We start from the raw sequence: 22,375 nt of genomic DNA on the forward strand, positions 1-22,375 counted from the left end.
AATAACTGTCCTTAATAAATTAGGTCAATCAATTGTTACAAAGGAGGAATGGAAGATGCTGTATGCTTGCTCTGCCAACGGCCCTTCTGACAGGTTTTAGATGCCACCATACTTTGTACATGACCCTGTTTAATTGTCACATGACCCACAAACAGAGAATCTCTTAGCTCGCTAATGACATAAGAGCTAGCCTGACATCAACAGGTCATTAAGTCAATCAATCAGATACTCTCTTTTGGAATGTGACTGTCGGCTTTAGTAATGAGAATGAGAGAGAACAACACACAGACAGGGCTCCAGGAGACAACAGACACATGAGGCAGCTAATGGAAAGCAGTAGAAGCACTGGTCACAGAGAAGGATTAGAGGAATGAGAATAACTCAGCAAGGAAAACCTGAACAGGGAACAAAGGCACCTATTTCTGAGGGGGAATGGGGCCTGGATCCATGGCTGATTCTTTTTACTATAAGAACTAATTATGTTCTTAAGTGCCTAATCTCCATCTTCTATAAATCCTTAAACTCAATTACTTAAAGGCAATCACAAGGTCTCTATTCCTTGCAATCAAAAAAATACCTAAAACAGAGAAGGGAAAGAAAGAAAAAAAACTGTGCTATAGGGGTGCAAGCTACTGCTTTTATAAATACACGAATAAAAAGGAAAAAAGAGGGATCCCTGGGTGGCGCAGTGGTTTGGCGCCTGCCTTTGGCCCAGGGCGCGGTCCTGGAGACCCGGGATCGAATCCCACGTCGGGCTCCCGGTGCATGGAGCCTGCTTCTCCCTCTGCCTATGTCTCTGCCTCTCTCTCTATCTCTCTGTGACTATCATAAATAAATAATAAAAAAAAAAAATTTAAAAAAAAAAAAAAAAAAAAAGGAAAAAAGATTAACTGGAAAACAAGAATGCAAATGTGTCACCTCTAGGCCAACAAAACTGCGATGGTCTAGTGCAAATCTTGACTTATTTTCCTTGCAGACAGGGCAAAAAAAAAAAAGAAAGAAAGAAAAAGAAAAAATAGGCATTATTACATTTATAACTAATTTCTGATGTATTAGATGGGGGCTACTGAGTGACATATGAATGTTCTCAACAATAATGCCAAATGCAGAAGCAGAATGTATATAGTAACCATCACTGCTTATGATCTCCTTTAACAATCAAAGCAGAGACTTCTACTTTTAGGCAAGATGAATGGGCTTACGTCCCACTGTAAGTAACTAGAAACTGGACAAAATATGTGAAACAACTGTTTTCAGACTGCTCAGACTCATTATTCCTGTGAGAAGGGAAACCTGAACCTGGAGGTAAACCTGGAAACTTGTCTCTGAGTCTCTAACTTTTCAAAATAAAAAGTTTAAAAATGAAGGCAAAACACACACTTCGTAAATAAAACAAAAGCAAAAAGCACCGAAAATGGTAAATATGTGAGTTAATATAAGACTTTTTTCATTTAAAAAAGTCTTTACAAGATAACTGTTTAAAGTAAAAATAATGTATTGAAGGGTTAAAAATACGTGTATGTGTAAAATGTATAAAAACAATAGCATAAAAAAAAAAACAGAATGGAGAGGTGCCTGGCTGGCTCAGTCGGAACAACACGCATTCTTGGTCTTCGGGTCAATGAATTCAAGCCCCACGTTGACTGTAGACAGTACTTAAATAAATTAATAAACAACAACAAAAAACTCCTGGAGATTTGGAAGTGTACTGTTATTAGGGCCTTATTTTATATGTTAAGTGGTGTACTGTTTGAAGGTAGACTGGTAAACAATAGAAATGTAGTTCTCAAGGTGTGTTCAAGAGTCCCTGAGAGTCTCTCGACACCCTTCTGAGGCTTTACAAGGTCAAAATCATTTTCGTAACAACATTAAGATGTTATTTGTCCTTTCCACTTGCATTCTCTCAAAAGCCTGCTATGGAATTCTCAAGAGGCTATCTGACATGATACAGAGCATAGAACTACATGTAAGGATCTAGCCAGGCATTACAAGAGACTTATGAAAATCTGAATGCCATTCTTCTCCCTCAATTTTTGGTTTTGTTTTAAAAAAGTTATTTTTAGGGGTGCCTGAATGGCTCAGTTAAGCGTTAGACTCTTGATCTTGGCTCAGGTCATGATCTCAGGGTTGTGAGATTAGGCCCTGTGTCAAGCTCTGCACTGGGTGTGAAGCATGCTTAGGATTCTCTCTCCCTCTGACCCTCCCTTTCTCTTAAAAAAAAAAATTCGTAGAGGTGCCTGGCTGGATTTGTCAGTGGAGCCTGCCATGGTCTCTGGGTCATGAGTTCAAGCCCCATGTAGGGAACAGAGTCTACTTTTTAAAAAATATTTTTATTAAAAACAATTTATATTAACATGCAGTGAGCTTATTTTTAAATATATTAATAAAGACTTAAGGGACGTCTGGGTGGCTTAGCGGTTTGGCGCCTGCGGTTTGGCGCCTGCCTTCGGCCCAGGGTGTAATCCTGGAGACTGGGGATCAATTCCCACAACAGGCTCCCTGCAGGGAGCCTGCTTCTCCCTCTGCCTGCGTCTCTGTCTCTCTCTCTGTGTCTCTCATGAATAAATAAATAAAATCTTAAAAAAAAGAGACATTTTTCAGTTCTAACTTTCAATAGGAGTAAAGATAGGTGTAACCCACATAAACAAAAACTTTAGGGTCCTGAATTTGTGAGACTGTAAATGGGTCCTGAGGCCAAACACTTTGAGAACTACTACCTTAGAACAACCACTAAAAATAAAAGAGGTACAGGTAATAAAACAACCATGGAAACAAAATGGAATACTAAAAAATACTTTAAAAAGCCAGGAAAAGATGAAAGAAGACACAAAGAACAAATAAACAAATAGAAGACAAGCAATAGGATGGCAGATTTAAAACCAGCCATACTGGGTATGCCTGGGTGACTGAGCGGTTTAGCGCCTGCCTTTGGCCCAGAGAGTGATCCTGGAGTCCTGGGATGGATGGAGTCCCAGGTCGGGCTCCCTGCATGGAGCCTGCTTCTCCCTCTGCCTGTCTCTCTGCCTCTCTGCCTCTCTCTCTCTCTCACATGTGTGTCTATCATGAATAAGTAAATAAAATCTTTTAAAAAATAAAAATAAATAAAACCAGCCATACTAACTGAACTAACGTTCAAATTAAAAGACTGAGACTGGAAGACTGGAAAAAGAAAGCTAGATTCAACTATATAGTGTCTCCCAGAAATCCACTTTATTTTGTTTTATTTTATTTTGGAGTGGAGGGGGGCAGAGGGAGAGAAGAAGGAGAGAGAGAATTTTTTTTTCTCAAAAGATTTTATTTATTTATTTATGAGAGACACAGAGAGAAAGGCAAAACAAAGGCAGAAGGAGAAGCAGGATCCACGCAGGGAGCCTGTATGTGGAACTCCATCCTGGGACCGCAGGATCACGCCCTGAGCCAAAGGCACACGCCCAACTGCTGAGCCTCCCATGAGCCACCCAGGCGTCCTGAGAGAATCTTTTTTTTTTTTTTTTTTTTAAAGATTTTATTTATTCATGAGAGACACAGAGAGAAAGGCAGAGACACAGGTAGAGGAAGAAGCAGGCTCCATGCAGGGAGTCTGATGCAGGACTCGATCCTGGGATCGAGGATCATGTCCTGGGCCCAAGGCAGGTGTTAAACCACTGAGCCATCCAGGAATCTCCTCGAGAGAGAATCTTAAGCAGACTGTCACACCCAGCACCTGGGACCAACACAGGCCTTGACCTCACAACCCTGAGATCATGACCTCAGCTGAAATAGAGTCACATGCTTAACCAACTGAGCCACCTAGGCACCACAAAACATATACTTTAAAACACAAAGATATGGGGGTACCAGGTTGGCTCACATCGTTGTGTCGTCTGCCTTTGGCTCAGATCATGATCCTGGAGTCCCAGGATCAAGCCCCACATTGGGCTCCCTGCTCAGCGGGGAATCTGCTTCTCCCTCTGCCCCTCACCCCATATTTGTGCTCTCTCTCAAATAAATAAATAAAATCTTTAAAGAAAAAGATATTGATAGATTAAAAGTACAAAGATTTAAAAAAATACATCATGCACATAGTAGTGAGAAGGCTGGAATAGCTACGTTAATATGAAATAAAGTGGACTCCCAATCAAAATTATTACTAAGACTGTAAATACTGGGACTCCTGGGTGGCTCAGGAGTTGAGCCTCTGCCTTTGGCTCAGGGCGTTATCCCAGGAACCAGGATCAAGTCCCACATAGGGGTCCCTTCAGGGAGCCTACTTCTCTCACTGCCTAGGTCTCTGCCTCTCTCTCTGTGCGTCTCTCATGAATAAATTAAAATCTTTAAAAAGAAAGAAAAAGACTGTAAATATTGAGTGTTACTAAGAGTAAAAAAAATGTTCATGATGGTCAAACGGTCAATTTATCAAGAGGATATAACGTTCCTAAAAGTATATGCATCCAACAGCAGAATTTCAAAATATAGGAGGCAAAAACTGACAGAACTGAAAGGCGAAACAGGAAAATCCACAATTAGAGTTGGAGATATGAACACTCCTTTTAGTAAGGAAATCTGTAAGGATATAGAATTGAACACCACCAGCAACCTATAAAACCTCACTGAAATGTATAGAACACTCCAACAACATCAGAATATACACTTTCAAGTGCACATGGAACGTTCACCAAAACAGACCATATGCTGGGCTATAAAAATAAATCTTAGTATATTTTAAAAGAATTGAATTCATACCGAGAATATTCTCTGACCACAACAGAATTAAGCTGGAAATATTTAGAATATAGCTGATAACTCCTAAATATTTGGAAATTAACACACTTCTAAAAAACCCGTAAGTCAAAGAAGTAATCACAAGGGAAACTAGAAATTGCTTTGAGCCAAATGAAAATATATCAAAATTTGTGGGATGCATCTAAGCAGAACTTAAAGGAAAACCTATGGCTTTAAATGCTTACAGAAAATAGAAAGATCTCATATCAGTGATCTAATCTTCCACATTAAAAAGCTAGACAAAGCTAGACAACAAGAGCAAATTAAACCCAGAGCAAGTGGAAGAGAAGCAACAAAGTGAAGACAAAAATGTTAATAACCAAGAACAATACAGAAATATGAAACTAAAAATTTACTTTGGGGGCAAAAAATCAGTAGAAGTGATAAAACTTTAACTAGATTATCCAAGAAAACAAGACAAATTATCAATATTAGAAATGAAATGGTGACCATCACTACAGAACCTACAGAAATTAAAGGAACAATAAGGGAACATTATGAATAATTTTATGCCAATAAATTCATCAATTTAGACAGAAATGGACAAATTCCTTATAAGATACAAATTATTGGGCAGCCCAGGTGGCCCAGCAGTTTAGCGCTGCCTTCAGCCCAGGGCCTGATCCTGGAGACCCAGGATCGAGTCCCACATGTCAGGCTCTCTGCATGGAGCCTGCTTCTCCCTCTGCCTGTGTCTCTCTCTTTCTGTCTCTCATGAATAAATAAATTAAAATCTTAAAAAAAAAAAAAAGACAAATTATCAAAATGGACTGAAGGATAAATAAATTCTGAAAAAAACCTCCAGGGTTAGATGGCTTCATTGATATATTTCATCAAACTTTTTTTTTAATTTTTTAAAAAAGATTTTATTTATTCATGAGAGAGAGAGAGAGAGAGAGAGAGAGAGAGAGAGAGGAAAGAGGCAGAGACACACAGAGGGATAAGCAGGCTCCATGCTGGGAGCCTGATGTGGGAATCGATCATGATCATCTCGGGACTCCAGGATGAAGCCCTGGGCCAAAGGCAGGTGCTAAACCGCTGAGCCTCCCAGGGATCCCCTTCATCAAACAATTAAAGGAAGAAATGAGGGGTGCCTGGGTGGCTCAATTGCTTAATTGTCTGCCTTTGGCTCAGGTCATGATTCCAAGGTCCTGGGATAGAGCCCTGCATCAGACTCCCTGCTCAGCAGGGCACCTGCTTCTCCTTCTTCTACTCTTTCTGCTTGTGTTCTGTCAAATAAATAAAATCTTTAAAAAATAAAAATAAAAAAATAAAGGAAGAAATGACACCAAACCTACATAAACTGAAACAACACTTCCCTACTCATTTTATGAAGCCAGTATTACCATGATATTTACAGGGCAATACAAAAAAAAACAAAACAAAACCCTAAAAACCAATAATCCTATAAACAAGACATAAAAACTCTTTAAAATATTAGCATATTGAAGTAAGGGTAAGTCATTAAGGCCAGTGAGTTTATCCCAGGAATGCAAGTTGGCCTAACAATCAAAAATCAATAAATGTAATACACCACATTACAGAATAAAGAAGAAATACCATATGACCTTCTAAATAAATGCAGAAAATTCAAATGACAAAATTCACCATTCAATCCTAATAATTCCCACCAAACTAAAAACTGAATGGTAACTTCCTCAACCAAACTACCAGTAGAAGGGGAACTTCTTCAAACCTGATAAAGGATATCTACGATAAGCCTACAGCTAGTATCATACTTAATGTACTAGAGGTCCCAGCCAGTGCAGCAAGGCAAAAGAAACAAAAGGCCCACAGACTGGAAAGGAAGAAATAAACTGTCCTTATTTGCAGTTATTATCATGTTGGCACAAAAAAATCCTAAGGTATTTTTTTTTTTTAAAGATTTTATTTATCACGGAGACAGACAGAGAGAGACGGAGACACAGGCAGAGGGAGAAGCAGGCTCCATGCAGGGAGCCCGATGTGGGACTCAATCTGGGTCTCCAGGATCACACCCCGGGCTGAAGGTGGTGCTAAACTGCTAAGCCACCTGGGGCTGCCCAAGGGATTTATTAAAAAGTTACCGAAAGTTTCAAAACCACAATGAGACGTCACCTCACATCAGTCAGAATGGCTAGCATCAAAACAACAAAAAATAACAAGTATTGGTGAGGATGTGGAGAAAAGAGAACCTTTGTGGACTATTGGTGGGAATATAAACTGGTCCAGCCACTATGTAAAATAGTACGGAGGTTTCTCAAAAAATTTAAAATAGGGATCCCTGGGTGGCGCAGCGGTTTGGCACTTGCCTTTGGCCCAGGGCGCGATCCTGGAGACCCGGGATCGAATCCCACGTCAGGCTCCCAGTGCATGGAGCCTGCTTCTCCCTCCGCCTGTGTCTCTGCCTCTCTCTCTCTCTCTCTCTCTCTGTGACTACCATAAATAAATAAAAATTAAAAAAAAAAAAAAATTTAAAATAGATATACCATATGATCCAGTAATTCCACTACTGGGTATTTACCCAAAGAAAAGGAAACCACTAATTTGAAAACATATATGTAACCTCTATGTTTATTGCAACATTATTTACAATAGCCAAGATACGGGGGAACCCTGGGTGGCGCAGCGGTTTGGCGCCTGCCTTTGGCCCAGGGCGCGATCCTGGAGACCCGGGATCGAATCCCACGTCGGGCTCCCGGTGCATGAGCCTGCTTCTCCCTCTGCCTGTGTCTCTGCCTGTCTCTCTCTCTCTCTGTGACTATCATAAGTAAATAAATAAAAAATAATAAAAGATTAAAAAAAAAATAGCCAAGATACGGAAGCAACCTAATTGTCTATAATAAATGAATGGATAAAGATGTCAAAAAAAAAAGAAGAAGAAGATGTCACACACAGAGAGGAATCTTAGTTAGCCATAAAAAAGAATGAGATCTCATCATTTGCAACCAACATGGATAAGCCTAAGTGGTATAATGCTAAGCGAAAATAAGTCAGAGCACAAATACCATATGAGTTCACTTATATGTAGAATCTAAAAAACAAAACAAATGAACAAATAAACAAAAAAGGCTCAAACAGACTCTTAAACAAAGAGAACAAACTGGTGGTTGCTAGCAGGAAGGCGAGTGGGAGAATGGGTGAAGTAGATAAAGGAAATTAAGAGGTAACAAATTTCAGGTTATAAAATAAATCAGTCATGGAGATAAAAAGTACAGCATATACAGTATTGTCAATAACATTATATGGTGACAGATGGTGACTACACTTACGGTGGTGACCATTTATGAAATTACAAAAAAGCACTAAGATGAATGAATTCAACAATATATGTGCAAGATCTGTACAAAAACTACAAAATTTACTGACAAATTAACAAGACCACAAATAAATGGAGAAATATATACTGTTCACATATTAGAAGGCTCACTATTGTTATGTCAGTTCTCCCCAAACTGATCTATTACAGATTCAACACAATCCCAATGAAATACCCAACAGGTGTTTTCAGACAAACTGAAGTTAATTTTTAAAAAAATTATAGACAGCGGGCACCTAGGTGGCTCAGTCAGTTAAGCCTCTGCCTTTGGCTCGGGTCATGATCTGGGGGTCCTGGGACCAAGTCTGTAACAGGCTTCCTGCTCAGGAAGGAGTCTGCTTCTCCTTCTCCCTCTGCCCATCCCTTCTCCTCATGCTCTCTCTCTCAAATAAATAATCTTCAAAAAAATTATAGAAATAAAAACAATTTCAAGACTTGCTATAGAGTTACAGTAATCAATAGTATAATATTGGCATGAGAATAGACATATATCAATGGAATAGAAGAGAGAATTCAGAAACCCATAGAAACGATCTTTTCAACAAATGGTGCTAGAAAAACTAGATAGGCATATACAAAAAACAACCTAAGCCTTTGTGACACAAAACTCACACAATAAATAGGATGATCACTTGGGAAAGTTATGTAAACACTATGATTCAGCAATTCCACTCCTAATTATTTACCTTGATGAAATGAAAACACACACCCTTAACAAAACCCATATATGAACGTTCATAGATACTTTATTCATAACAGCCAACTACTAGAAATACAAATGTCTTTCAACAAATGACTAAAGTACATCAACGCAAGGAAAAGTTCAGCAATAAACTACAGAAATACTGATACACACAACACGGGTAAATATTAAAAAATTATCCAAGTAAAAGAAGTCAAACATAAAGGATGATTCCATTTATATGAAACTCTAGAAAAGACAAGTCTAATTACCAAAAAGAAATCAGTGCTTTCCCAAGTGCAAGAGCTGGATAGGGACAGAATGACTGAAATGGAGCATAAGGGAAATTCTGGGGATACTAGGAATATTCTATCAATCTTGATTGTTGTGATGATTTCACAGGTGCACAAATTTCAGCAAAAATTACCCTAAAAATCTCAGCAAAATGTACCCTAAAAATAGGTGCATTTTATTGCATGAAAATATACCTCAATAAAGTTGATTTTTATTTTTTTATTTTTTAAAGATTTTATTTATTTATTTATTTATGAGAGACACAGAGACCTAGGCAAAGGGAGAAGCAAGCTCCCCATTGGGAGCTCAATGCAGGACTAATCTCAGGACCATTACCCAAGCTAAAGGCAGACACTCAACCACTGAGCCACCCAGACATACCAATAAAGTTGATTTTTTAAAAATGTCAAGGCATACATCCAGAGAAACAGAATGACCACCAGAATTTATCTCTTCTTGCTCCTAACATTTCTTACTCAATTAGAAAAGAATGGTCTCTTGGGTCTCTTAATCGTCTGGGTGGCTCAGAGATTAAGCGTCTGCCTTTGGCTCAGCACATGATCCTGGAGTCCTGGGATCGAGTCCCGTTATCTACCTATGTCTCTTCCTCTCTCTCTCTGTCTCTCATAAATAAATAAATAAAATCTTTAAAAAAAAAAAGGTCTACTAAAGAAACTAGAAAAAGAGCAAATGAAACTCCAAATAAGCAGAAAAATGGACATAATAAATATTAGAATGGAAATCACTGAAACAGAAAAACAGAGAAAAATCAGTAAAACAAAAGCTGAGTTCTTTTTAAAGAAAGTATTACATAATAGTGTTAATAAACTTTTAGCCAGACTGATTAGAAAAGAAAAAAATACAAATTACTAATACTAACAATGGGAATGATGACATCACTATGGAATACTATATAAACTTTGCCAGGGTGCCTGGGTGGCTCAGTTGTTAAACACCTGACTCTTGATTTCAGCTCAGGTCATTATCTTGGGGTCATGAGTTCAAGGCCGCATTGGATTTTGTGCTCAGAATGGAGTCTACTTGGGCTACTCTCTCTTTCCCCCTTTTCCTGCTCACGTGTTCACTTGTGCATGCACACAAGCATGCGCGCATGCTCGCTCTCTCTCTCTATATATATATATAAATAAACAAACAAACATGTTGGGATGCCTGGGTGGCTCAGTGGTTGAATGTCTGTCTTTGGCTCAGGTCATTCAGCCCTGGGATCAAGTCCTCCTCCATCAGGCTCACTGCAGGGAGCCTATTTCTCCCTCTGCCTGTCTCTGCCTCTCTCTCTGTGTCTCTCATGAATAAAAAAAATCTTTTTAAAAAAATCTTTAAAATAAATAAGTAAAAGGCTAATAGGGGAATGTTATTAACTTCATGCTAATAAATGTAACAACATACATGAAATGCTCAAAATTCCTTGAAAGATCACCAAAGCTTAACTAAAAAGAGATACCAATTCTTCTATACAAACTCTTCCAGAAAATTCGAAGAGGTAGAAAATCCCAATTCATTCTGAGGCCAACATTATTCTAATACCAAGACTAGATCAAGAAATTAAAAGTATAAACCAATGTCCCTAATTAAGGCAGATGCAAAAATGCATAACAAAATTTTAGCAAATCAATGCAATGGATAATACTTTAAGACCAAGAAATGCAAAACTGGATTAATGATGGAAAATCAAATTATATAATTTTCTAATTAATGGACTTTAAAAAACACACAATACCATATGATCATCTCAACAGATGCAGAGAAAGTAGCTAACATCCATTTCTTTTCTTTTTTTTTTTTTTTTTTAATTTTTATTTATTTATGATAGTCACAGAGAGAGAGAGAGAGAGAGGCAGAGACACAGGCAGAGGGAGAAGCAGGCTCCATGCACCGGGAGCCCGACGCGGGATTCGATCCCGGGTCTCCAGGATCGCGCCCTGGGCCAAAGGCAGGCGCCAAACCGCTGCGCCACCCAGGGATCCCCATCCATTTCTAATAAAACTCCATTTTTAATAAAACTCAACAAGCTATAAATAGAGAACACTGTAAAGTTGACAAAGGGTATCTAGGAGATACAGCTAACATAGTAGTTATTAACAGTGAAAGACTAAATGTTTTCCTAAGATCAGCAATAAGTTACTTGTATTAAGGATTATACTGGAGGTTCTAGTCAGTGCAATATGGCTAAAAAAAAAAAAAGTAAATAAAAGGCATCTAAATTGGAAAGGAACAAGTAAAAAATGTGTTTATTTGCTCATGACACGATCATAGATATAGAAATTGATGCAATCTACAAAAAAGGTATCAAAACCAACAAGTGAATTGTCAATGCACAAAAATCACTTGAATTTCTATATACTGGCAACAAACAATCCTTTTTAAGGATGGGAGCATCTGGAATGCATACAGATGGTAAGAATACAAAATAATACAACCACTTTGGAAAAGTTTTTTTTTTTTTAAGATCTATTTATTTGAAAGACAGAGAGTACATGCATGAGTGGGGAGGGTGTGGGGGGGCAGGGGGGGGAGAGAGAAAAAATCTCCAGCAGACTCTCTGCTGAGCTTGGAGCCCAACTCAGCACTCGATCTCATAACCTTGAGGTCATGACCTAAGATGAAATCAAGAGTCAGATGCTTGACCAACTTAGCCACCCAGGTACCCTGCGTTTGGTAGTTTCTTAAAAAATTAAATAGATACCTACCATATGTCCCAATCACTTTATCCCTAGATTTTTGCTCAAGAAAAATGAAAGCATATCCATACAAAGATTTGTACACAAATGTTTGTAACAGATTTATCTGTAATAGCCAAAATTTGGAAACAACCCAATTGCCCATCGATAGGTGGGCATCTGGGTATGGATAAACAAATTGCTGTATATTTCTATAATAGAATACTACTCAGCAATGAAAAGGAATAAACTATCAACAAAATGATGAATTTCAAAATAATTATGCTTCAGGATAGAAGCTAGTATATGTACTGTATGATTGCATCAACATAAACTTCTGTAAGCTACAAACTATAGTGACAGCAGACCAGTGATTACCTGGGAATTGAAGGGGACAATGAAAGGCAGGAGGGAGGAATTACAAGGAAGCAGAAGATGTAGTGTGGTATATTTATCTTAATTGCAGTGAGTTTCATAGGTGTTTAGAATTGTTAAAATTCTGGGCACCTGGGTGGCTCGGTGGTTGAGTGTTTGCCTTTGGCTCAGGTCGTCATCCCCGGGTACTGGGATCGAGTCCTGCATCAGGATCCCTACAGGGAGCCTGCCTCTCCCTCTGCCTATGTCTCTGCCTCTCTATGTCTTTCATGAATAAATAAAATCTTAAAAAGAAATGTTAAAACTCAAGTTAAACACGTTAAATTTGTGCAGATTACTATATTTGAATTACTCAAAAAATCTTGATAATTAGTTCATAAAATAAGAATATACAAAGGGAAGAAAAAGAAAAAAACTTAGAAATCATAAATATGAATATAAAAATAATGAAGTCAAGAAGAAGGAAATTATTCCAGGAAGCGGAATAATTTGCATAAAATAATGGATAAAGAGAAGATTAAGAACTTCCAAAAAGAAAAAGGCAGGTTACATTAAAAGGAATAAAAATTAATGAATAACAGACTTAACAAGAACTCTAGATGTATAACTTCAAAATCCAAAAAAAAAAAAAAAAAATGACTTTGAAGGACTTTGGGATCAAGTCCCACATCAGGCTTCCTGCATGAAGCCTGATTCTCCCTCTGCCTGTGTCTCTGTCACTCTCTGTGTCTCTCATGAATAAATGAATAAAATCTTAAAAAAAAAAAAGAATTCTATACCAAACTACCAATCAAGTATGAAGATAAAGACGTTTTCAGATATGAAGGAGCCACCCAAATTTATCTATCAGCCTTTCTTAGAAATTCTCAAAGAATGTGCTCCACTAAAACAGATCAAGAGGAAGAAACTAGGATCCAGGAACAGGATTCAATCCAGGAGGGCAGCAAAGGGAAACACTAGGATGACAGCTCTGCAGCAAGGATAGAGAACAAGCAGTACATTGGGCAGCCCGGGTCGCTCAGCGGTTTGGTGCCGCCTTCAGCCCAGGGCGTGTGATCCTGGAGACCGGGGATTGAGTCCCACGTCGGGCTCCCTGCATGGAGCCTGCTTCTCCCTCTGCCTGTGTCTCTGCTTCTCTCTCTATCTCTCTGTGTCTCTCATGAGTGAATAAATAAAATCTTAAAAAAAAAAAAAAAAAAAAAAAGAACAAGCAGTACAGATTGGAGAAGGACACGACCCTCTAGGAAGGCCTCCAGAAAAATTTCTTAAAGGAACTGATAGATTACTGGGTATGTCTGAGTACATCCATTTGGGGGGGGAGGCACAACACAGATACACAGATAACGTAGATAAAGATTAGAAGTTGCATTTGCAAAAAATAATAATAATAATAATAAGGATAAATTAATTCATTGTTTAAAAAAAAACAAGTGAATTAACCACTCCAGAAAAACAAATGATTCAAAGAAAATAAAACCATAGTATACTATTTGATTTTGCAGTGGGCAATATTTACGCAGCTATAATACTGATGGATACTGATATAACAACCATTAAGGCAGCTACTACCAGAAAGCAAAAAATAAAAAGTGTTGGTGGGGATGTAGAACCCCTGAGCACTATCAGTACAATTGTAAAATAGTGCAACCACTGTGTCAAACAGTAAGGAGGTTCCTCAAAAAATTCAAAGTAGAACTACCATATGATCTAACGATACTTCTGGGTACATATCCAAAAGAACTGAAAGCAGGGTCTTGAGGAGGTATCTGCACAACCATGTTCATAGCAGTATCATTCACAACAGCCAAGAAGTAGAAGCAACCCAAATGTCCACTGAAGGATAAATGGATAAACAGACTGTAGTATATACATATAATGGACTATTATTCAGTCATAAAGAGGAAGGAAATTCTGGCACATGCTACAACACAGATGAACCTTGAGGGCATTATGCTAAATGAAATAAGACCAGTCACAAAAAGACAAGTACTGTTTGATTCCACTCATACGAAGCATCTATAATAGGCAAATTCATAGAAACAGAAAGTAGCATGGTAGTTACCAGGGACTACGGGTAAGGGGAAAAGACTAGTTTTTTTTCAATGGATACAGAGTATGAGATTTGCAAGATTAAAAATATTAATGTGAATAAACTTAACACTAGTGAACTGCATGCATTAAAAGTGGTTTAATTGGGGGCGCTTGGGTGGCTCAGTGGTTGAGCGTCTACCTTTGGCTCAGGTCGTCATCCCAGGGTCCTGGGATCAAGTCCTGCGTCAGGCTCCCCACAGGGAACTTGCTTCTCCCTCTGCCTATGTCTCTGCCTCTCTCTGTGTGTCTCTCATGAATAAATAAAATCTTAATAAATAAATATGGTTTAATTGGTCAATTTTATGTTTTCTTACCAGAATTTTTAAAAAAAGGATTAATGGGGTCATGTCAGTAGACACAGGAGCCGAGCCCACTTGAAGGAAGGAGTTCCCATTGGTCAAATTTGAGACAAATACATTTAAAAAAAGCAATGATTATTATCAACTATAACACATTAAATTTTTAAAAAATTTTTTTATTTATTTATGATAGTCATCAGAGAGAGAGAGAGAGGCAGAGACACAGGCAGAGGGAGAAGCAGGCTCCATGCACCGGGAGCCCGATATGGGACTCGATCCCGGGTCTCCAGGATTGCGCCCTGGGCCAAAGGCAGGTGCCAAACCGCTGCACTACCCAGGGATCCCAACACATTAATTTTTAAAAATCTGTGAGGTAATAGTGATACTAAAAAAAATCTTTATAGAAAAATGGTAGATAATCATTGTAAAAGAAATTACATATTCAGAAAATAAATACTTTCTATACAACTCTTTATGAAGTAGTAGCTGATTTAGGTAAGGATTATTGATGAATGCTTAAATAATTAACAACTGCTATGGAACAAGGTATTCAAATGATATTGAAGCAACACTCCACAGATGACTTACTAATTACAAGGGAGGATTACATGTGCCTTACAACGGAAAGATGTGGCAGTTAACACTTTAATAAAGTAATCAAACTTAGCATCCCTATTAGAACACCCTGTTGTTAGATGATGCCTCCTAATCTGATACAGGATGAATACACAACAGTACTTTTGAATTGTACCAGCTAAAACTGCTTACTCTGAATCTAATCCCTCCTCTAGATCCAATTTCCAGTTTATTTGGAAATATAGGAGGATAGAAGAACAAGTTAAATGACACCACATGGAAACAATTAAACACAATTAAGAATGTGAGACAATCTACAAAACAAGTGACCTAGATTAAGAGAGACTAAGGAAACAATAATTAAACACCAGAACCTTGATTAGATCCTGTTTGAACAATTTACAGAAAACATTTTTGGGACAACTGGGAAAACTGAAATATAACCTAGATATTAGATGATTTTTAATAATTATGATTTAATATATATTTCCAATAAACATAAATAAAAAATGCTTAACCTCACTAATTATTAAAATATATTAAAATATACCTATCAATTGGTGACAATAAAAATTAATACAATTTTGGGGGGCAGGACAATCTGGTAACATGTAACAGAGGTTTTTAAAATATTTATTATACTTTACCCAGCAATTCCACTTCTAGGTATTCATCCTATAGAAATAAGAGTTGTACATAAATATTTGTTGACCAGAATGTTCACTGCAGCATTACTAAAATGAAAATGGGCACAACCTACTTATCCAAGATGGAATAATAAATTATATAATACTTTGTAATCATTACAAATCTTGAGATATGTAATATGAAGAGGTCCTTAGAATACATTAAGTATTTGGAAGAGAAGTTATTTTTTGTGATTCCAGAGGGCAGAACTAGAAACTACTACTGGAAACTACAGGGAAGCAGAGTTTGGCTCAATGCAAGGAAAAATTCTTCTCACTAAAATTTTTTAAGCAATGAATGGCCTGCTTCATGATTTAATGAGTTTTGTATTAGAATTCTAAGTAATGGCTGAATGGTCACTTGGCAAAGATATATAGAACAGATTTATATGTTAGGAGATTAAAGAGAAGATATTAATGATCCTTTTCTACTCTAGGAACATGTAATTCATTATAAAGCTTTCCATGAGCTGGAATGTCAGGAAGGAAGTTATTGGTATTTCTTTGTAATGCTATTAGAGATTCATGTGGCACTAAACTAAAAAGAGATCATATGTATATTAGAATAATGAAGTTGAAGGATGATTTACATTATCATATTCTATACCAATAATATATATACCACTGATAAAGTGAAAGATGATTAACCCAATGGAGAGGACTCAAACTGAATTGGCAGGAACTGCATTTGAATCTACTAATTTTAATTTCTCTGTATCTGACAAAGAATCTGAAAAGTTATACTTGTTTAAGGTGATATAACACTATACATATCAAAAAGGACAGGAGGCACTATATGCTTCCTGTTTGCTTCTGGTTGCTCTTTACTTCATATCTAAATAGATAAGAAAAGGAATATGCCCCCCCAATCTCCTCTGCAATTTAGTATATTATCTTTCAACTTCAGATGCATGAATAGTGGGCAGTCAGAAGTAATAAGAACATGGTATCACACTGGGTTCCCGGAAAGTAGAAGCAAGCACTGGAGGTCTGTGAAATTTTTAGAACAATTGATGTTGACAATTCTTAGATGTCAAAAGGAATATTTTCAAATACACACAAAAGTAGAAAATAATATAATGAACCCCATAACTATTATTCAAGTTTCATTCATCAACATTTCATTAAAGCTGTTTTCTCTAATTTTCTAGGGTTTTGGCTTTTTTTCCAAGATTTGAAAACAAACACCTGACATTCAACTATTTTACCTATAAAAATTTCAGTTTGAAAGGATATCCTTTCTTGTGAATAATACCAAATATTCAATAAATGCTGGCTGCTATAGCTAAGTACTATTCTATGCCTTACACTTGTACTAAAATATTCACATAAGCTAAGGCTCATTATTATACCCATTTTGCAAATGAGAAAACTGAATTTTTATTGGCTCAAGATCACACAGCCAGGAAGCAGTGGAGCTAGGGTATAAACCCAGATGTTAACGCTAGACTAGAGTTTACTTTCCCAACCACAAAGTATGCTATCTTTCCTCTACATGCATTATTCTAGCTGTTCCTTGTGGGTTATAGATTATTATGGTAAAGTGTGAGAAGGACTCCTGAATGTGAAAGAGAATGGAAAAGATACTACAACATGAGCAGCTTTTCACTGCTTTTCTTGTGAAATTTTCTTTTCTAAATGTCCCAAATGAGAAAGGAAAATATAATTGGATATCATCAGTATAAAGTGCCAAAGACATAAAAGAAAGTCACCTGGTAGAGGAAAAAGCAACGCTCAAGTCTCTTCCACAAAAGTTACATATATACAAACTTCTTTTAACCTGCCCCTCTAGTCAATGACCCAGATAAGGGGGGTCCAGGCTGGTGGGAGAGGAGTGTCTCTAGTTCCACCAGACCTTTAAAATAGTTCATACAAAGAGGGCTTACAAGCAAAGGGCTGAGCAATTAGTACAAGTAGTATTTGAATGCTTAATGAAATCTTTGACTAAAAAATAAAAGGACCTGTAACAAGCCTTCTGGTTGATGCCTCAGTTGTAAAACCACTAAATAATTAAAGAAGATTTGTAAAGAAAAGGAGTCTCTTCCAAATCTCTGGCCAAAAATTCCTCTAAAACTCTTCCCAGTGATTTATGACATCTTAGAATAACAGAATTATCTTTCCCATGAAGCCTACCTAGGGCATCCTCCTCCTTCCCCATCTTCTACTTTCCCCAAACACAAACAGAAGTGCTCCTCCCTGTTCCTAATGTACTTTAGACATAACTCTATTAGAATTATATCTCCATTGATTAGAGATATTCTCATTAGTATTGTGGTGTGATGATCTTTTCTGTCTCTGGGCTATCAATTCCTAGAGAGCCAGGACACTACTTTGGTCCTCTTTACATTTTCAATCCCTAATATTCAAACCTAACACCACTGAAAGTGTTGAGAAAGGTTTGCTAAGTGAACAAAGAAGCTAGAGATGACCGAATACAGAGCAATCTTTATGATAAGGGATTTTTTTTTTATCTTCATATCTTCAGTATAGTCCACAAGTTCCCCTCCCTTAAGGAGTTTTTCCATCAGCTACTAGTCCAGGATGAATAATAATACAGACTATAATCTCTTGAGAGTTGGAGAAAGAATCCAGCCATATTGGTTTGTAAGAGCCTTTAATGAACCAGGGAGAACTCAGCTCGAATAATCTGGAAGGTAGTCAAACCTTTTAAGAGCTTTTATTCAAATATCAAGAGGCAGAATGGTATTTGAAATGCCTGCTTTTTACACTTATATCCTAAAGGAAACAGGGAAAATAAATAATTATAAATTAAAAAAACTAACACTTACTAAGTAACCCCTGGTCATCCATTTCTATTTTTTCAGACAAAAAATTCCCTATCTAAAAACTATGGGTCTGGACACAGCCCTCAACCATGAGGAAGGCACTCTTCATATACTGGTATAAGTCTCCTTGGATCCCCCTCTAATACCAGTTAGCCAAACCACTTTGGATATTATTCAATTAGGCAATCCCTTTAAGTAAAAATCTTTGGATAAGGAAGTTCTCTCTCACATCAATTTAAGAAAATTCAAAATAATCTCCCAGTTTAATCTGTATTACACTGGAAAAAAAATCCCATCACATCTTTTACATGCCATTCTTTGGTTACCGTGTTACCTTGGTTAGTGTCCTTTGGGTGTTCTATATGAGCAATGACTTCCTTGAGATAACTTTCCTTCTGCTTTTCTAGATCTGATTGTGAAAACGTCGGAACATTAGTCCTTGAACAAAGCAAACCAGAAGGAGGAAAAACAGTTTATTAGAACCATGAGTATGGTGCTTTGCAGGGAGAAGTTATATACTGCTGATCAGTTAGAACTAACTTTCAGAAGCAAAAAGTCTAAGATCCAGTGACAGAAGACAGTATTAGTCACATAATAAAGCTGAAATAGAGTATGGAGGTAACGAAAAAAAGGGAAGATGTGAAATAGATACAACCTCTATAAACAAGGCATAAGAAAGTGAAGGTTACCTAGTCCCTAGAGAAAGAAAGCACTTATTGAGTCATTTAAGGTTAACCAGGACACAACTAACTTGACAGAGCCACAGAAAAACTGAATGAGATAAAGACCAAAAAGAAACAGCTGGATGTGGCAATCAGAACATTGGTGACCTTGACAAGAACAATGTTTGGCCCTTGCTCATCCTGATTGCATTGTACTATGGAGTCAGCGGATGAGAATATTGAGATAGTAAATACACAACTGTTCCAAGTGGCCTAACTTGGCTCCTTGGTATAATTTTCATTGTTAAGTCAGTCACAAAGTTTCCCTCAAATATGCAAATAAAACAAAAAACAACCCAAAAAACTGGGATTAGTGATAGTAGTCAAAGGGGACTTTAGCCTTATTTTTAATATATTTTTAAAAATTTAAAGCAGGGATGCCTGGGTGGCTCAGTGGTTGAGCATCTGTGACCCTTTGGCATCCTGGACCCTTTGGCTCAGGGTGTGATCCTGGGGTCCAGGATGGAGTCCCATATCCAGTTCCCTGCAGGGGGCCTGCTTCATCCTCTGCCTGTGTCTCTGCCCCTCTCTGTGTCTCTCATGAATAAATAAATAACATCCTTAAAAAAAATTTAAAGCAGACGTAGGATCTTTGTAATCAAAAAAATTTTTTTAATCTCATTATAAGGAAGCTAGTCTGACTCAACCTAAAAAATAGCTTTCCTAATTAAGAAACCCATGTAGAGACACTGCCATCTTCTGGCAACAAGAGAACAGATTGAAAAGGTACCCAAATCTGCAACCTCCACTAGAATCTTTCCCCAAGGACAGTTGTACTCCAGTTGGGAGAGATGACAAAAGTATTTTCTACATAATTGTATTTTAATATTTTTGTTAAAATTATTCTAACCTCCTGTCATATCTGTGACCAGGCTTCCCCACAAAGAGGAAAAGCAATTTTACAATTACACAGTGCTTTCAAATATGTCTTTTTTCCGTTTTCATTTTTTTTTTAACTTTTATTTATTTATGATAGTCACAGAGAGAGAGAGAGAGGTGGAGACATAAGCAGAGGGAGAAGCAGGCTCCATGCACTGGGAGCCCGATGTGGGATTCGATCCCGGGTCTCCAGGATCGCGCCCTGGGCCAAAGGCAGGCGCTAAACCGCTGCACCACCCAGGGATCCTTTTTTCCGTTTTCAAAATAACCTTGTGGAGGCAGCAGAGAAGGCTTCATTAGTCTCTTTTTGTTGACAAATAAATTGGAAGTCACAGATCATTTGACTTGTCCAAGGTCACACACCTACATGTTAGTGGTCCCAGAACTTAAAAGTATGTTTATACCTGTTTTTGTTTGTTCTTTTCTACACTAAGGGAAAACTGAGGAGAGGAAGAAAGATATTGAAGAGAATCAATAGAGACTGGAATATTATCATACTGTTACCTTCTTTTGGCTTGCAGAACAGGAATGACTTTGCCCAGTCTTCTCTCATTGATTTTCAGTTTCCCAGAATCCTTGTCAAGAACATCCTGCTTTCATTCAGAGTAGAAGGAAAGATAATTATAAGGAAAAAGCTGACAACACTATTTATGGACATATTCTTAAACTAAAGGCTACAGAGGCATATTCTTGAACCCTCCTGTGTGCTAGGCACTATGACAGATGCTTTAAGTGACATAGTGACTGCAATTTTAAGGAAAAGAAAGAAATTCTAAGTGGTACGCCCATTGAATAGAGAGGGAATCAGGCTCAAAGGGGTTAAGTAAATTGCCCAAGATTTTTCAGCTCTTCAGTAGCTGATGAGGTGCTGTATCTCATTTAGCATGGCAACCAAAGATTGAGATTTTAAGCTAAAACCTAAAGAAAGGAAATATAATAGTAAAACCACCATTATCTTAGTAATTATTCAGTAAGTAGTAATTTTATATACCAGTTACTATAAATACATTATTTCACTAATCCTTTCTATACTATGAAGCATTTATTTAGTATAATTTATAGGGAAGAAATATGACAAAAATGCGGAGGCTAAATAATTTTCCCAAGTTCATAGTTCTAGTTGGGACCTAAATCCCAATTTGTTTGATGAATACAAAGCTCTGCTATACAGCTTATGAATGAAAATAATTTTTCTTCTCTTTACCTTGAAAAAATATACTTACTTTGTTTGATGAACTGGAAACAACTGGAAACCTCACTTCACAATTTGATTTATGTGATCCATTTTTCCAGGATGACCCCGTATTAGGAGTCTCTGAATGGTCTAAGATCTGAGAGAATACAGGTGTAGGTCTCTTACTGTCAGGCATATTTTTATCAGACACAGTTTGTTCAAAGTCATTGTCTGAAGGAGAAGAGACTGGGGGCGCATCCCAAGCAGAATTACTGGGACTGATCCCTTCAGACTCACTGCAGAGTTTGCTCTCATTTGGACTAAGACCACCTTTTCTCATCTCTTCCCCAAGGGAGGAGGGTTTTTCAGTATCTTTGGATGAATCAGTCTTGTCCTTATCAAGCACAGCATCACAAACTGTTGGATCAAATGGTGCAACAACTGTTATTTTTATAAGATTCTTTTCTAGTGCAAAGTGTCTGTTTAATGGTTTAGTAGGAGTTGGTCCATTACCAACTGATGTGCTTAGTTGAGGTAGTTTTAAGAGGCCAGGGGTCTCGGCTACTGGTCCCAAGCTGTACAATGAATTTTTCTCTTGGGAAGTGTCCAATAGAATTTCATTCCCTTTCCCTCCCTTTTCAACATGCCTATTATCTTTAAGCAACCCTCCTCCCCAAGAAAAGTGCTCATTTGATAGGTCATCATCCTTCAGGAGCTCCTGAATATCTTCCTCTGTGAAACTGAAATGGCCATCATCTTCTTCTCCCTCAGACAGATCCAGCAAGGAGTCATCCAATCCATCCTCATCCAAGGAACCCCAAGAAAATGGGGCATTGTTTTTAGGCAAGAGAGAAGTTCCAGAAGACTGTTCAGAGGGCACTAGTGAGCACGTCATATCTGGAAAAAGAAGAGGCAATTTCACTGAGGAACAGGAAATACCCTTATATCAACTTCTATTTGTTTTACCGTGGTGATATCCTGATATTTTGAATTCTTTGCACTGTGACTTGTAAGATGAGAAATAATTTTAAGATATTTAACCTTACTAGAATCATGGAAATACACATTAGAATA

General features: G+C 37.5%; 1 protein-coding gene across 8 annotated transcripts in view; it reads right to left on the reverse strand.

Annotated features, from left to right (window-relative positions):
* Window positions 1-22,375, reverse strand: part of S100PBP (S100P binding protein) — a 38,933-nt gene that overhangs the window by 8,862 nt on the left and 7,696 nt on the right. For 3 of the 8 annotated variants that reach the window (XM_026014374.2, XM_026014373.2, XM_072750355.1), the window contains 3 exons: window positions 21,351-22,198; window positions 20,632-20,720; window positions 18,861-18,964 (listed from right to left, as the gene is read on the reverse strand). In XM_026014374.2, the coding sequence (XP_025870159.1) occupies window positions 18,861-18,964; window positions 20,632-20,720; window positions 21,351-22,196 (1,039 nt within the window). In that variant the 5' untranslated portion in view covers window positions 22,197-22,198. Of the gene's footprint in view, window positions 1-15,701; window positions 15,730-18,860; window positions 18,965-20,631; window positions 20,721-21,350; window positions 22,199-22,375 lie in introns of all 8 variants that reach the window. The other 5 variants (XR_012000078.1, XR_012000077.1, XM_072750354.1 and 2 more) reach the window with 3 other exon arrangements.

The sequence above is a fragment of the Vulpes vulpes genome, chromosome 2 (genome assembly GCF_048418805.1).
Source record: "Vulpes vulpes isolate BD-2025 chromosome 2, VulVul3, whole genome shotgun sequence".
NCBI classification, from domain to species: domain Eukaryota; kingdom Metazoa; phylum Chordata; class Mammalia; order Carnivora; family Canidae; genus Vulpes; species Vulpes vulpes.